This window comes from Telmatherina bonti (genome assembly GCF_933228915.1).
Source record: "Telmatherina bonti genome assembly, chromosome: 20".
In the NCBI taxonomy this organism is placed as follows: Eukaryota; Metazoa; Chordata; class Actinopteri; order Atheriniformes; family Telmatherinidae; genus Telmatherina; species Telmatherina bonti.
Window position 1 is genome coordinate 8,335,679 of NC_136618.1, and position 15,207 is coordinate 8,350,885.

The 15,207-nt window shown below is 41.1% G+C and overlaps 1 protein-coding gene across 1 annotated transcript; it reads right to left on the reverse strand.

The window, feature by feature from the left end:
* Nucleotides 1-1,602: 1,602 nt before the first annotated feature.
* On the reverse strand, nt 1,603-13,455 carry LOC306770687 (apoptosis regulator Bcl-2-like; the record flags this gene model as incomplete). Its single annotated transcript, XM_079259587.1, has 3 exons — nt 1,603-1,728; nt 4,546-4,608; nt 12,928-13,455. The coding sequence occupies 3 exons, from the start codon at nt 13,453-13,455 to the stop codon at nt 1,603-1,605; spliced, it is 717 nt and encodes a 238-aa protein (XP_079115713.1).
* Nucleotides 13,456-15,207: the final 1,752 nt, after the last annotated feature.

The following is a 15,207-nucleotide window of genomic DNA, read 5'->3' on the forward strand; positions in this document are numbered from 1 at the left end:
AGAAAACCCAGTGGACTTGGTCATATCCAAGAGTAAAAGAAAAAAGTCTTCAGTAATTCTTTCCTGTTACAGGCAGTCTTCAGTTTATGAGTTCCGCGGCGTAACCTGAAATGTCACAAAAGTCAGATTTTTATCCTCAATACCCCCTTAATGCCCCCTTTTATAACTAAAAACCTATCTAAATACACATATTATATATCATATTCATGGAAAAACAGTCCAAGAAATTAAAATAGACATTTCAATTCAAATAAAATAAACGTACACGCACTGAGGCATCGTCTCAGCCTCCCTGTCACACGTCATAAGAGCTTATACGAACCCTCGTAACTTCAAAACTTGCTTTTTTTTTTTTTTTTAATTTACATTTATTTAATGATCGTTGTAAAGTCAAAACAGCAGTCAAGAAATGTGTAGCTCGAGGACCGCCTGTATCACTACTTTACTTAGTTACTCTGGGAAGCAGACAAGCTGCCATGTCATGTGACCAGGTGTTAGGACAGACAGTTTTTACTATTAGCCATTTTAACACCATCAACACATATCATTAATATGTAACATTAGCTTACTATTTTTTTTTAATCATTTTTTGTATATAAATGTCATTTCCAGCAATTGTTCTAACATTTTATGCACTTGTTTTCTCAAATTTTAGTAACTCAATCATTCATTATCCGAACCGCTTAATCTGATGAAGGGTTGCGGGGAAGCTGGAGCCTATCCCAGCAGTCTTTGGGTGAAAGGCAGGGTACGCCCTGGACAGCTCGCCAGTCCATCACAGATTTTAGTAACTCTTATTGATCAAAAGAAAATAATTGTGACAACTCAACAGTCTTCAATCAACAGTTCAGTTTATGTCTGAAAAAACAAAAATCTGATATTCTTTCCAAATGAGCAAAAATAGCAAAAATATCAGTATACACACAGAAACTATGGTCTGAATATTGGTCATCATAAGTCCCACTGAGGTGATTTCACTGAGACGAGAGCCTGAATGAGGCTGAATTTTAACCTGCGGGCAATGAAACACAGGAGTTAAGCCGTTCTGTACATGTGAGCATTCTGTCAGTCGCCATGAGGAAAACAGCAGCAGTTTATCACCTGACATTTGATGGCTTTTCATTTTTACCGCAGATGAGAATAAATCCCATCACAACTTAATGTCCCATCATCCAATTGGGGTTATTTGAAGTTTCAAGTCCAAAATCGATCAAATACTGCTCATCAACAAACCAAGTCAAATGTTTCTTTCCTGGATGGAAGAAACATCATAAGCCAATAACACACTCCCATCCTGTTCCTCAGTCCTGCAAACAGGTCCATGATGCTTTAGCCAAAGTGGTTACCATTAGCATATTAGCATTGTTTATTTATTCAGTTCAAATACGTTTAATTATGTAAAAAAAAAAAAAAAAAAAAAAAAGAGACATAGTTATACTCTAGCTGAAAATGAAAGTCGCAAACTTAAAGGGAACTTTGTGTGTGGGTTAATAATAAAAATCCTCCCCAGTGTGTCAGCAGTCTCATTTTGTGTAAAAACTGGCTGCTGACAGGACATGAGTAGATTCGGGTCCAGGTTACGTCAGCCTGGACCTGCAGGTTTTATCTCTGGGTGAAGAGGGCTCCCAGTGTGATCCCAGCTGCTCCCAGCATGACCAATCCAAACACAGTCCTCATGGACCAGAAGCTGACCGGGGCTCTGGACTCGTACAGCTCTACAAAGGCATCCTGGGACATGAGAGAGACAGAAAACAGATGTAATCATTGCCTTGTTTACCTGAAAACAAACTTTGCTTGGTCAATAACACAAGAGTTTTGATTACATGATGTGCTTGTCATGTAATATTTGTAGAGATGAGTCATTCTGGCTTCGCTTCACATAAAGCAGCACCACTGTCCACTGACCTCAACCTTCCTCGGAGACTTAGTTTGGACCCTTTATGTTTTTGTCTTCATTAAGCGACAGTATTTCCTTTTTTGTCATAACAAACCTTTTCTATGTTTGTGCACTTGGTGGCAGCAGAGTGAACACAACACACACCAGTAGGCCCTGATAATGTGGGGAATTGGGTGCAGAGACTCTCTGGGATCTGCTACTTAAATGGGTTTGAGTGAACAGAAGTATCATGTTTGACATCAAGCAGGAGGGCAGGGGGAGATCATACATACGAACTTGCTGTATGAATACATCCAAATGCAGGCTTGTGTGTGGTTTAGTTTAGTTGTGTCAGCAAGGATAATTTTTTACTTATAAGTACTGTTTTTTCGAACTAACTTTTAAACAACTAAAAGAAAGGTTCAGACCTGGTATGAGTTCAGATTGAAAAACTAGGAGCGGGTTTAGCTTCAGAGTTGTAATCATGTAGCATGTCAGAGGTGGTCCTCACAAAGGCAGAAGTTAAAGCTGTGTGTGATGAGTGACTGTAATATGATGATTAGGGGGGATCCCTTCTCTAAAGCTTTTCACGCATGGCGAAGCCTCACATGTTCAGTTACTTTCATCCATCAACACCACAACCGGAAACCAGGACTCCTGCAACATCTTGTCCAAAGACAAAAGGCTGTTAGCTCTGCAAGATGAAAGTTAAACCAGAGTGAAACCAGTCCAAAATCAATCTAAAAAGTTGTCCAAAACTGGTCTAAAACCAGTCTGGATTTAATGTAAACACTATTAAACCATTCTTAAAGTAGTCAAAAAACTAATATAAAAAAAGTCTAAAAACTGATCTTAGAATTCATTCAAACAGGTTTAAGACCAGCCTGAAACAGGTCTAAAAACTAGTCCAAAACCAGTCTGAATCTAGTCTAAACACCATAACACCACTCTCAAACTGGTCTAAAAACTATTCTAAAACCAGTCTGAAACTGGCATAAAAATCCATCCAAAACTAGTTAAGATCAACCTGAAACAGGTCCAAAAAATGGTCTAAAACCAGTTTTAACTCATCCAAAACCAGTTTTCTCACAGTGTAAATGTGACTGTGGTGAAATTGGTGGGATATTTGACAAATTCAACCTTCACTGTGGTGTAAATGAGAGATATGGGGGCACAAGTTTCAGTTGTAGTGAAAAGTCATGATGGTGTCAATGCTTTCACAGTAATTTTAATGTTAAATTTATCATCAAGACAGCCTGAATTTACATTCAAAATGCGCAAACTAGCAGCTGTTTGCAAAATACAAATCAAACATGATTTATTTGAATAACCTAACACTGCTAATATAAATTCAACAGAAAATGTCACTATCAGTGACCACTGAAGTATCAAAATTGTTCAATCCCCTCATGACAAGTATTTTGAATACTTCAAGCATCCTTTGAGCATCCTATGACCTGCTGCTAATGGGCTGCTTAGCCAGACACCAGCTTCTGGCAGCATTCCTGTGGAATCTCATCCCACAGGACCAGTCTTCATGGACAACAGCCTCCATTTCATAATTTTCTTAGGTTTGCGTGCTGCAACTTTGTTTTTCAAATCCCACCAAAGCTTTTTAATGGGGCTTGAGTCAGGCAACTGTGATGGACGCTCTTCCATGACTTCCTGAAAAACCAAGCTTTAGTAGACTTTGAGGTCTGCTTGGGATCCTTGTCCAGCTGGAAGGTCCAATATCATTTTCTTCTTGCAGCCTTGAAAACAAGAAAAAAGCTTCCTGAGGAGTATGAAGCGGGCTTTTAATCAGGTAGCAGTTTGCGGTTTTGGGGATTTGTACACTGTATATCACTGTCTGATCTGACTACGCACATGCTGAACTGGTTCCATGTTGAGAAACAGTGATTAGCAAATTAACAGTCACTTCATAACGGCTGCTAGCTTTATGACCACCCAACATGGCAACAAAACAGATTATGTGGCTTCACTACAATTGGTCCATTTAGTTCTGATTATCTCCAAAAATTCAGGCCTCTTTAAACTAAATCAGTCATAGTTTGAATCTGAATCCTTGACATCTGTATAATGAAAATAAGATTTGATTGACAGCTGTTAAGGATTTTAAATAATTCACGCGGATTGGATGACTAAAAGTTATAAACACATAGCTGCTTTAAGCATTGAAGGAAGTTTAAGGGCTTCATTGTTTTCCATGCCCATTTTTACTTTGCAGAATCTCAGCAAAACCAATAAACAGGAACCACAGTGAACCACAACAGGTCCAGCAAAAAGGCCAGAACGGGGTCAACAGATGACCTCAAAAGGATGGATTGAGATTGGGAAAGAGTTTACCATCAGTCTGAGTCATATTTATGTGAAATAATGATTCATTTAGAGGGTATGTGTGGGTGTTTTGCTCAGTCAACTGAATAGAAGTACTCAGAATTTGCAAAGGGTTTTTTTGTACATTTTTGTGTAATTTGAAACACCAGAAGTCTGCACTATTTGTCACATATCCCTGGGATTTTCTGTTATGGAAGGAGCTTCAGGGTTAACCCTGGGTTTAAGTCCTAAAATGCTGGTTCACCTCTTATCGGGGTAAATCATGGTAATCTCTGAAACAGGCAATTTTCTGGATCAAGACATAAACGAGTATAAAAGCACCACTTCCTGACCATCTCTCTTGGAATGTGGCCGTCCATTGTGCCAAATTCAGCGCTCAAATCGTGAGAGAAGCACTTAGGAGAAAAAGAGTTTTGGAGATGGACGTATCCTTTGTCCCCAGTGACGTCCAATACGAAAGATATATTTTTATGGGACAGACTGTGCTACATGCATGTTCTCTCCTGTGTATGCACATTCCATAGATAGATAGATAGATAGATAGATAGATAGATAGATAGATAGATGTGCTTTGTATGTTTGTATCTAATGCATCTCTGTGTGTTTTAAGGACTGTAAATAGAAATTAGCTCAGAGAAATACAATCTGGTAAAAGCATATTTTCTTCAGTGATCAATGCCGCTATGCATGGTACCTGTTCAGTGAGCTAAGCAAACATACATTCTTCGGCTTTGCTGCAGCAACAATGTAGCTCTTGGCCTGAATGGTGTGTTAAAATTCTTCATATTTTTACAGAATAACTGTCTGCTTCATTAGTGGAAGTAGCTAGAATTTTCTCTGTTTTCAATTGTTCAGATGCTGCAAACTCCACCCCTTTGTATGTGAGCACACACTGATGAAGATGGGAAAAGCCTGGCTTGAAATACCAAAATGATAACCAGCTTTGTAGTACTGTTTGTCAGGGTTGGTAATATCTGGGTCAGTCAACCCATGTAATGGAGAGGTATCCCACCTATGCTAATCCTGCTTTGCAGTACAGGCTTCTAAATATTGTTGAAAAAGGCTGTTTAAGACCAGAAAACCTGAATCAGTCAATGAATTCCATGCCGTCTTGTCTGAAACAAGAAGTTTAGAGTCAGTATCACCACACAGCGCACAACAGAGCTGTCTCTGAACGTCTTGATGGAAAGTTTTGATACAGAATTCTGAGAAAGCAGCTCGGCTTACCACTGCCTGTGTTCTTAGAGCTAACAACACACACATATGCACACTCAAAAACACACACAGCCTCACCTGCTGCAGAGTTGATGTTTTGCACTTAGAATCCCCTGAAAAGAGACAAACCAGCCAGTACCAGACTCCAGTGTTGAAAAACACACCAACACACCTCAGGCCGGCTCTAGTGTTTGTGTTTTCAGCTGAAGTCATGAGTCTTGTTATTCAGGCTTAACTGACTTCTACAGAAACAGTCTGTTAGCTGATCTAAAGCCTGAGGCGGAAACTCAACCACATCGATTACCTGGAAAGATATTTCTGGGTAATACCACACACGCACACACACACATTATCAAGCAGCAGATAAAACTGACGGAAACCACAATAGCAGGAGAGAATATAAATAGAAAGTAAAAGCTCCTCTCTTCTGTGTTATGGGGTTCCTCTCTCATGCTCGAAACAAAACTCCTAAAACAAAAGCAGCTGCACCACCTGTCAGCCAATCAGATTGATATATGTAAATCAGGTTAAATGAAAAAAACTGTACCAGTCAAAAGTTTGGACACACGTAGTTATAAAAAAAACTTATAATAGTTTTTTATCATTACTTTTTTAAATGAATAATCATCTGTCCAAAATTCCTTATTCTTTTTTTTCCAGAGGGAAATGTCTCCTGAAAGAAATGGCGATGTACCTCTCTGAAGTTGCATTTCCATCACACATAGCAAAAAATATCGCAGTAAAAAACTGCTAATGGAAATACCTACATTTTTAAAAAAAGGTTCAAATATCGCTGAAAGGTTTTTGGGCTTTCATAAGGTGGTTTTTCCAGATGTTTCGACATAGCACAATATTGCAAAAGTGTAGTGAAAACACTTTTTTCGCATTTGCATGTCCCCAGGCATAACATGGGGGTCGTGACCAGTTAGAGATGGCCCAGTGTGGAACCAACAGCTGCGCAGTTTAGAGTTTTAGAAAAGAAAATGAGGGAGAAAAGCTTTGAAAATCCAAATCAAATTCTCCACAGCAAGTAGAAAACAGCAAAATAATACTATGTGTCTACCTTGCATTAGCTGCAATTCTTGCAAAATCTCGTCCGGTTGGCGAGATTTTACGAGAACTGAGGCTTATCTGCAAAACATTGTTCAATGGAAACGCCCGCAAATCACAATTGTTGTTTGTTGAAACTTACAAATATATCTTTTATTTTGGGAAAATGTCATGGAAGAGCAGCTGGTGTTACAGCAGACTTGAAGAAGCCTCTGACTGAACACACTGTTGATTCTCTACTGTTTTGTGACGAGGTTGTGAAGACTTGTCCGTGATGCTCAGCAGCTTGAGCAGCATTCTTCTCTGGACAATCAGCTGCAGTAGTGACTGTTTCTATACCGTTCCCTGTACTCGACTTCCTGTCCATCACTGAAGCGCTCCACAGCTGCAGAGTCATCAGAGACAATGACAGGATGAGATGAAGACAAATGCTGTGAGTACATCCTTGTGGTGCTCCTGTGGAGCTGACTACCTTATAAACTGAGTCTGTCTGTAAGTTAGTCATAGGTCCAGGCGGCTGTGAAAGCTTCCGACTGAATATGCTAATGTTCTTATCTGAACTAGCTCATTTGCTCTGTCCAGACATCCATCAGTCTCATCACCCTTTTAATTTGAAGCCAGTCATGCTTTCCAGTCCTGACCACACTTCCCTACATGGTTCTGCTGGAGCTGCTAATTCCTGTAGTCCTCCTTGCACTGTTTGTCTTTGTATTGCCTGTCTCCATCCCTGAAGGTTTTCTTTTTATGTTTACTAGCTGTTTTCAGGTCACTGGTGATCCAAGGCTTGTGTTTAGGAAAGCAATGCTTTGTTCTTGTGGACAGCGGTCACACAGTCAAGGCATGGATGTCTTCTCCATGTGTTTTTACAGAAGACATTCCAGTCTGTGTCCTCAGATCAGCCTCTCAGAGCATCTTCAGCTTCACCAGCTCTTAATGGTCCATGTGATGACTGGATGCTGCTGGATGATGAGATTGTAGGTGAAATTGGAAAGATCCAGTTTATGGTCTGATCTTACAAACAAACATTTGCATAAAATAAGTCTAACATCTTATTGTTTCTGGCAGAGTGGCCGATGAACGTTGATAATGATGCAGAGAAGGGGACATTTATGAAGTGTCTAGATTACCATGAATGTGTTAGGATGTTGTGTTTGTAGCCTAGCAACGACTGAGTTGATGATGTTACAGGCGGCAAACATCTCATTACCAGGCAAACATTGCGTTACCAGGTAAAACTTCCACCAAAATAACACATAAAAAATGTGAGTAAATGATGTGGAAGCGAGCTCACAGCTGACAGTGTGTTCAGAACAAACGCGTTTTGAGCGTCAAGAGCGGCAGGTTTCCATGTAAAGTCTATGGAGAGGCGCGGCAAGGAGGCGTCGAGCTTTCTCGCGTCGCGTTTCGAGCGTTTTGGGTGTCGGCGTTCCGTGCGTCAAAAGTCAGAGATGGACAAAGCTGAACTTTGGCCGCTCGACGCGGGGCGTCAACCAATCAGAGCGATCAGCTCGCAGCTCCTGGAGGATTCCTGTGGTGAACCCAGACACAGGGCTGAGATGCGATTACTCCGTGCAATATTTAGGATAACCATTCCTTGCTAAAAAAGCTGAATGTTACTGATTTGGCAACGTGGATTCGTTGCCTAACAACACTTTGTTTGGGGGCGGCGGCTCTCTGCTGAGTGCGGCTCTTGTTGCATTAACACTGACTATTACTGCCCTACGACAACGTCCTCTAGCTTTATTTATTAAATACAACCATGCCATCCCTATACTGAATCCGCCATCATTCAAACTGACCGGAAGGAAAGCGCCGCCTCCCTCCTCTCTTTTCCGCCGCGTTTTCCGTTTGCTCCAGACACACAAGCGGCAGACGCCGCAGGAGCTTTGGCATCGGACACAAAAGTGGCAGTTTAGTGACCAGCGTTCAGCGTTTTGGGCATTTTCGACACTCAAAACGTGTTTGGTTTGAACACACTGTAACAGTGGAGTCCCAGCTCTGTTGCTGACAAACACTTTCTTTAACTTTTCTTTACTTTGCTGTTTAATCTGCTCTTCCTGTCTTACAGCAGTGCAGATGCATTAGCCATGTCTCCAACGCATTATACTGCATTCTCTGTATTCCTTCTGTGTCCTTTTTAGTGTTTGATCTCATCCATTTTGTTTGTTTGTGATCTCAAATTACACACCTGTCAAGTTCTGGATTTTAAAGAAATTTCTGCCAAGATGGTTGCAGTGGGCAAAAGAGAGGTGTCAGCCACAGGTTCCTCTACTCGGTCCATCGGTGGGGGGGTGTTTATTGATCTGAGGGTTGGGGGGTTTGTCTCCTCATGATGGTTTATTGTTCTCCTTGTATCATAATCTGGGAGATTTACTGGAGAATAACAATGTTGGAAAGACAACTAAAAAACAGGAATTTCCTGGTCAAAGCGGGATAGTTGACAGGTAAGGAATGGTTGAACAGTCATATTTGATGTTTAAAAAAACTCTTCTGCTTTTCTGCATTATTGTGACAAGTGTTGTGTAAGTTTCTGCTTTTTATGTCCAGTTGATCGACCAGAAGCAAAAGCGTGTTAACTTACATCTTTCAGGAAACTTTAGATACAATTCCACAGCAAAAATTGCTCATTTTTTGCTGGGAATGCAGCATTACATTCCCAGACTAACTATTAATTAAAAAGGTTTTAATATTTAGCTCTTTGTTTTGCCAGATTAAACTCTTTCTAACTCATCGAGGACGTAACGTCACCAACATAAAATCTTTTGGCTGAACTGAAACACAAGATTCTGAACTCTGTAATAACATGCTGGATGTGTACCAATGTACACAACACAGGTCATCAGACTGGATTCTTCCAGTGGACATTTATTTTTATTGTCTGTTTTTACAGAGATTTGAAGTAAAGTTGTTTATTTTTAAGCGTTTTTCATTGAAATTTTTTTATCATTTCAGTTTGAAGACATATTTGGACTTAATTAGCAGGAGAACGTTTCCCGGCGGAAGTCTGGTTGTTTTCTGATGGAAGTGTTAAGCAGCTGACTGCATTGGCATTAGAGGCTGAAGGGTTTGTTTATTTATGCTGTTCTGCACATTAATGATCAATAAATTGGTCTATAAATAATTTCTTTGATTAATTCTTCTCATAGTTTGCTAACATGACATGTAAAGTCAAAAGTGAATCATTACTTTCTGCAGCAGACCACAAATGCAAAAAAATGGTGAAATGTGCAGTCTTCAAAAAACACACACACACACACACACACACACACACTCAGAGTCTGCAGAATTTTAGGGATTTTCTGCACTTTGCATATTATTTGCATTCAAACCAAAAAACACCTATCAGTCTGCAGTTCAGCGGATCTGATCGACACCCTGAACTGTACGCTGTGTGTGTGTGTGTGTGTGTGTGTGTGTGCGTGTGTTTGTGCTTCTTCTGACTCTGTGAGAACCTTGGCAGTGAAGATGATCTGGTCTTCACTAGGTGACCTGGTTTCAGGGACCAGGAACGATATAAGACAATCAAAAAGACACTTTGTGACGATGCTGATAATTAGTGATAAGATTTAATTAATTTCTGCTCATTTTTTCCAGTGTGATAATCTTTCACCTGACAGAAACAGTCCTTTATGCTCCATGAGACATAAGGAATATCTTCAAACATCTTTAGCTACTGATCTTGTATAAACAGCGAATGCTCTGGGAACACGTCGGGGATATCTGGAGTTTCTCAAAGGACCATAGAAACAACCCATCAATCAAAGTGCCTCATCAGACCACGAGCCTGGAAAACCTGCTTTTAAGGATTGCTGAAACTCAAAGACCTTTCAAACACAAGTGAGCGAAAGTTATTTCTGTGACTCTCAGATGGTTTGACTCATGAAATCTTCTCAGACTAAATCCTGTTCAGGAAAATCTTAAAATGCAGCTGAAAGACTCAAAGAACGAAGCACTGGAGACCAAATATTCCCAAAAAACACCAAAACGGAAATTCCTTCAATCATACCACAACACAGATTTGCAACAATAATCTGGAATTGTGTTAAAACCGCTTGAGTCTCTTTAAAAGATTTACAGGAAGTCTTTTCTCCCAAATAAACCATTGTTGGAGAATCTAAACTCTTTTAAACACACCTGAAACTTTCTTTAAGACAGTTAGAAACTCTGTGTGGGGAATAATTATAGTTTAAACTACCAAAAATAAACAGGAACCCCGACGAACTGTAAAAGACTTCCAGGACTCCTGAAGATCCTGGAAACTTCAAATACTGGAACTGAGGACAAAACATAATGCGGTTTGGTTTGAAAGGAGAAATGTGGACATAAAGACTGGGCATTAAATAAAAACTAATGAAGAAAGAAGTAATGACAAAAGAAAGCAGGGAGAATAATAAAATATACCAGAGTAGAGGAGGAAAATGGAGGATGGAAAACCTGGACAGAAAGAAAAGACAGAATGAAGAAAATATTAAGAAAATAAATGGGAAAAAGAGCAAAACGGGGAAAAGAAGAGAAAAAATAGAGTACGGGGAAAAGGAAAATCAAATGATAAAAGAGAAGGAAATCACTGAATGAGACTAAAAAGAAGATGAACAATAAAATTAAGAAAACAATCAAGCAAAGACATGACGATTTGATAAATGAAAAAAGGAAAAAGGAGAAAAGTAAGCAAGAAAAAGCTTAGAGAAAGAAAGAAAAGCAGAAAATAATAGGACAAGGAAGCAGCTGAAGGCATAAAGAGGGCAAGGAAGTGATCATAGCTGGGAATCATCCTGAAAAGGTTTGGTTTGATTCACGCCAACCAGATCCAACCAGTTCCAACTGGATCCAACCAGATCCAACCGGATCCAACTGGACCCAACCAGTTCCAACCAGATTTAACCAGATCCAACCGGATCCAGCTTTATCCAACCAGATCCAACCAGTTCCAACTGGATCCAAGTGGAGCCAACCGATCCGACTGGATTTAACCAGATCCAACTGGACCCAACCAGATTTAACCAGATCCATCTGGATCCAACCAGATCCAACCGGATCCAACTGGATCCAACCGATCCGACCAGATTTAACCAGATCCAACCGGATCCAACTGGACCCAACCAGTTCCAACCGGATTTAACCAGATCCAACCGGATCCAACCAAATCCAACCGGACCCAACCAGATCCAACTGGATCCAACACAGCCCAATACAGATTCAGTCATAACACCCATTTTCTTCCATAATAAAGACATTCTCATAAATATGTTCATAAACACAAAGCTTGTTTACATGACCATCGAAGTCCGATACTGGGAAGTAATCAGATTACTGTTACAGTTTGATATGATGCATCTTTATACACTTCAGATGTTTGATGGTTAAATTTACCTGCCAGTGTTTCCTGCAGGTTCACATCCCGAAGTGCTGAGAAAACACTACTTTTTAAATGTCCTGATGAAACTTTTTCATTCAGTGGAGTCGCCGTAAAAATGATTTACGAAGAATACTGGATCAATTTTCAGCCATAATACCAATCAGAAAATTGATTTGCATGAAGGTAGCACAGAACTGAGAGTAGACAGAATTGAGAGAAAACACTGCTGTTTGGTTTTGTGTCATCAGGACGGAGAGCAGCTACGACATGCCGACACGTTACACTGACAAATAGCATCAGACTGTTTGGTTTTTTTCGTAAAAGGATGAAGCGTAAACCTTCTTTAGAGGAAATGCAACTTTAAATGTGACGAGAAAAAGATGAAAAAATTCACTTCAAGGTCCCATATTAAACATTTTTTCAACAACTTCATGTGTGTTAGAGGTCAAATTGTTTCATTCAGTTCTACTTCTTAATTTCAGTGGTTCTGGAGACTCTACTGAGAACAGGCTGTTTCTGTGTCGGAACCTTTAAATGTTCATGAGTGGTGCCGGTCCACGCCCACTCCACGCCCTCCTCAGGACAGGGATGCAGCCTTTGTTGGCGCCCCTGATATATGATTTTAGACAATTCACAAAGGGAAAGATCTCAGACTCACTGACAGAATTTTTAGGATTCCTACATATGGAGACACATACGATTGTCAGAAAACCTTTAGATAATATGGGACCTTTAACCATTTAATGGGGTGATGCATCCAGCAGTGAATAAAAACATCCGAATTTGGCATTACCTGTACAAGAGTAGCTGACTTTGCAGGCGGCTTTTCAGTCGTAGATGCTAAAATCTTGCAGAGTATCAGTAAGTTACGCGACTGCAGAGTCACTCTTGTCAGAAAGAAGTGAATGAAAGAAATCTGAGTTTTATTCATCAATAAAAGGATTCGTTTAATTTAAATAAATTTAAATTGATTAATAAATTAATTTTTTTAAACTCAGCACTATAAAAAATGCAAGAAAAATTAAACTATGAAGGGAAACAATGTTATTAAATATTACTGAAGGACAAGGAAAAGGAGCCAGGATGAACTTACCCATCCTCCGTTCTCTTCCAGCCATCTCTGGAGAGGCTGGGAGTCCAGACCTTTCACCATCCAGTCAGCTATGTTGTCCAGCGGACCCATTTCACCTGTCCGGGCCACCTGGGCGCTCAGAGCTCCGCCCACTGCCATCATGGTCACAATGCGTCCCCAGTTCACGCCATCCCTGAACAGCTCATCCCTAATCACATTCAGGCCGCGCCACTGCGCATCACCGTTGCTGTCCATCCATCTCTGCAGAGCAGACACCTGAGCTGACAGGTCACCATGGTAACGCTGCTCCAGCTCATCACACGCGCTCTGCAGCGCCACCTGCAGGCGCGGCGGGACTCGCTGTGGGCTGACTGGTGCCCGGTCTCGGTTTGAGGCCCATGATGCCTCAGGTCTCCGTGGGGACCGTGCAGAGACATTGGCGCGCCTCTGCTGGCGGCGGGACGGGAAATGCTGGGAGGAATCCCCACGAAGCAGCTTGTAGCGCAGGAAATCATCCACGATGTCGCGGCTGCTGTAAGTGGCAGCCATCCCCCCCTGCAGGCCACAAAGTAATACCGCTGAATATTACTACGTCATAACGTCGGTCTTTGACGTCACCAGCTCGGCCACTGCAGATGATTATAATCCAGGTGGGTCTGCTGTTGGTAATCTGGTTAAAATGCCACCGGATGTGACGTCGAAGCCTTTAATCTCTTTGAAGTAATGAAAAGTTTCAAACCGATTCAGACTGCTTTAAACTTGATGACGTCACTAGATCCGGTCACAGTTCCGTTAACAGCTGCGGTCACGAGCTGCGGACCTTGGTCCTACCTCGTGCCGTGGCTGATAAGAGCTCACGCACACGCGCACAGATCTTGCCGACCAGTAATCGATAAGAGACACCAAAACAACGACTTGAAGGATCAGAGGTCCGGGTATCTGAGGCTGCACGTGCTGTACACACGCGCACACAAGCTGTGGTCACGCCCCCCTTCGGTGTGACTGCTGGGATTCCCCCCCCACAACGATTCCCGAAGATGAAGAGGATGAAGGCTCCTTCTGTCTGCTGCCCTGCTGTGCGCGCGATCCTCCTCCGTCTCTGTCAGTCACTTTCAGCGTGAGCGCGTGGGGTGACTGGACTGATGTGTTCCTGCGTGGTGTGGGGCTGGGATGGGGGGCATCGGGGTGCTGCAGGAACAGCTCAGGCTCGTTCAGCAGATCAACAACAGAAGCAGAGTCCAGGTATCAGAAGGATATTTCCTCGTAATGACAGAAAAAACTTGCAGAAGTTCTGGTATGACCCACGCAGAGCGCGCGACATCCATCCGCGTGAGTTGCTGCCATCTACTGGATGTCGCCCCCACTCACGTGCGTGTCATAAAAACTTTGAATGGATGGAAAAACCAATACCATGAGGTGCAACGTGCAGCAGAATCTTTGTACAATTCTGGGTTTTGTTGAAACTTTTATGTAAAAAACTAAAAAATATAAATTTTTAAAGATAAAGACTTTGAAAAACATCTAATTAATAAAATTACAAACAAAAAATGTTTTATTTCACAGAGGAAGGAAAGGAGAACCAGGTGTAGCTGGTTTTGTAGCCTAATGCCTGCTCATGTTCGGTTATTATGTTGGATGCAATTAACCAGTATCTGTAACCTTTGCTGACACTTTAATTCAGAAAACAATCATTTATATTTCCTGCCAGTATTTAATTCAAATGCATAAAAGCAAAGTGAAGCAATTTAAAAAGCAAGAAATAAACTAAAAACATGTAGATAAAAATAATTATAAGAGCAATTTGCAAATAATAATAAATTATATTGATGATAAAAGCAAGAAAACGTACATCTAAAACAATTTTATTTGAATGAACTTTATTCAGAAAGTACTTCATGTGGATAAAAAACACAGAACAGCCTCACTGAGGTAAAGTAGCTTGTGGAGATACTTCATGCTGTCCTGCAGGTGGTACAGGTGGCTGTTGGACTGGCTATCACTCATCTGCTGATGAAACCTGAAACCAGCCGTATTGTCAAGGCCACAATGAGCCGAGACAAACGAAAGGAAGACGACAGCAGAAAGGAAACAGTCAACCACAATAAAGTCTTCAGATAGAAAACATGTTCTTGAGTTGCTTGGGTCAGACATGTAGATCATGTCTGTAAAGGTTCCACTGAGCAGCGGTAAAGCACTTCTGAATGGCTTCTGCTGGGATTTCCCACAGTACCTTTGAGGTACTTTCCCACCAGTACTGATACCAGTAAGCCCGTTTGCCCTGTAAAGGAAAAGTTATTTATT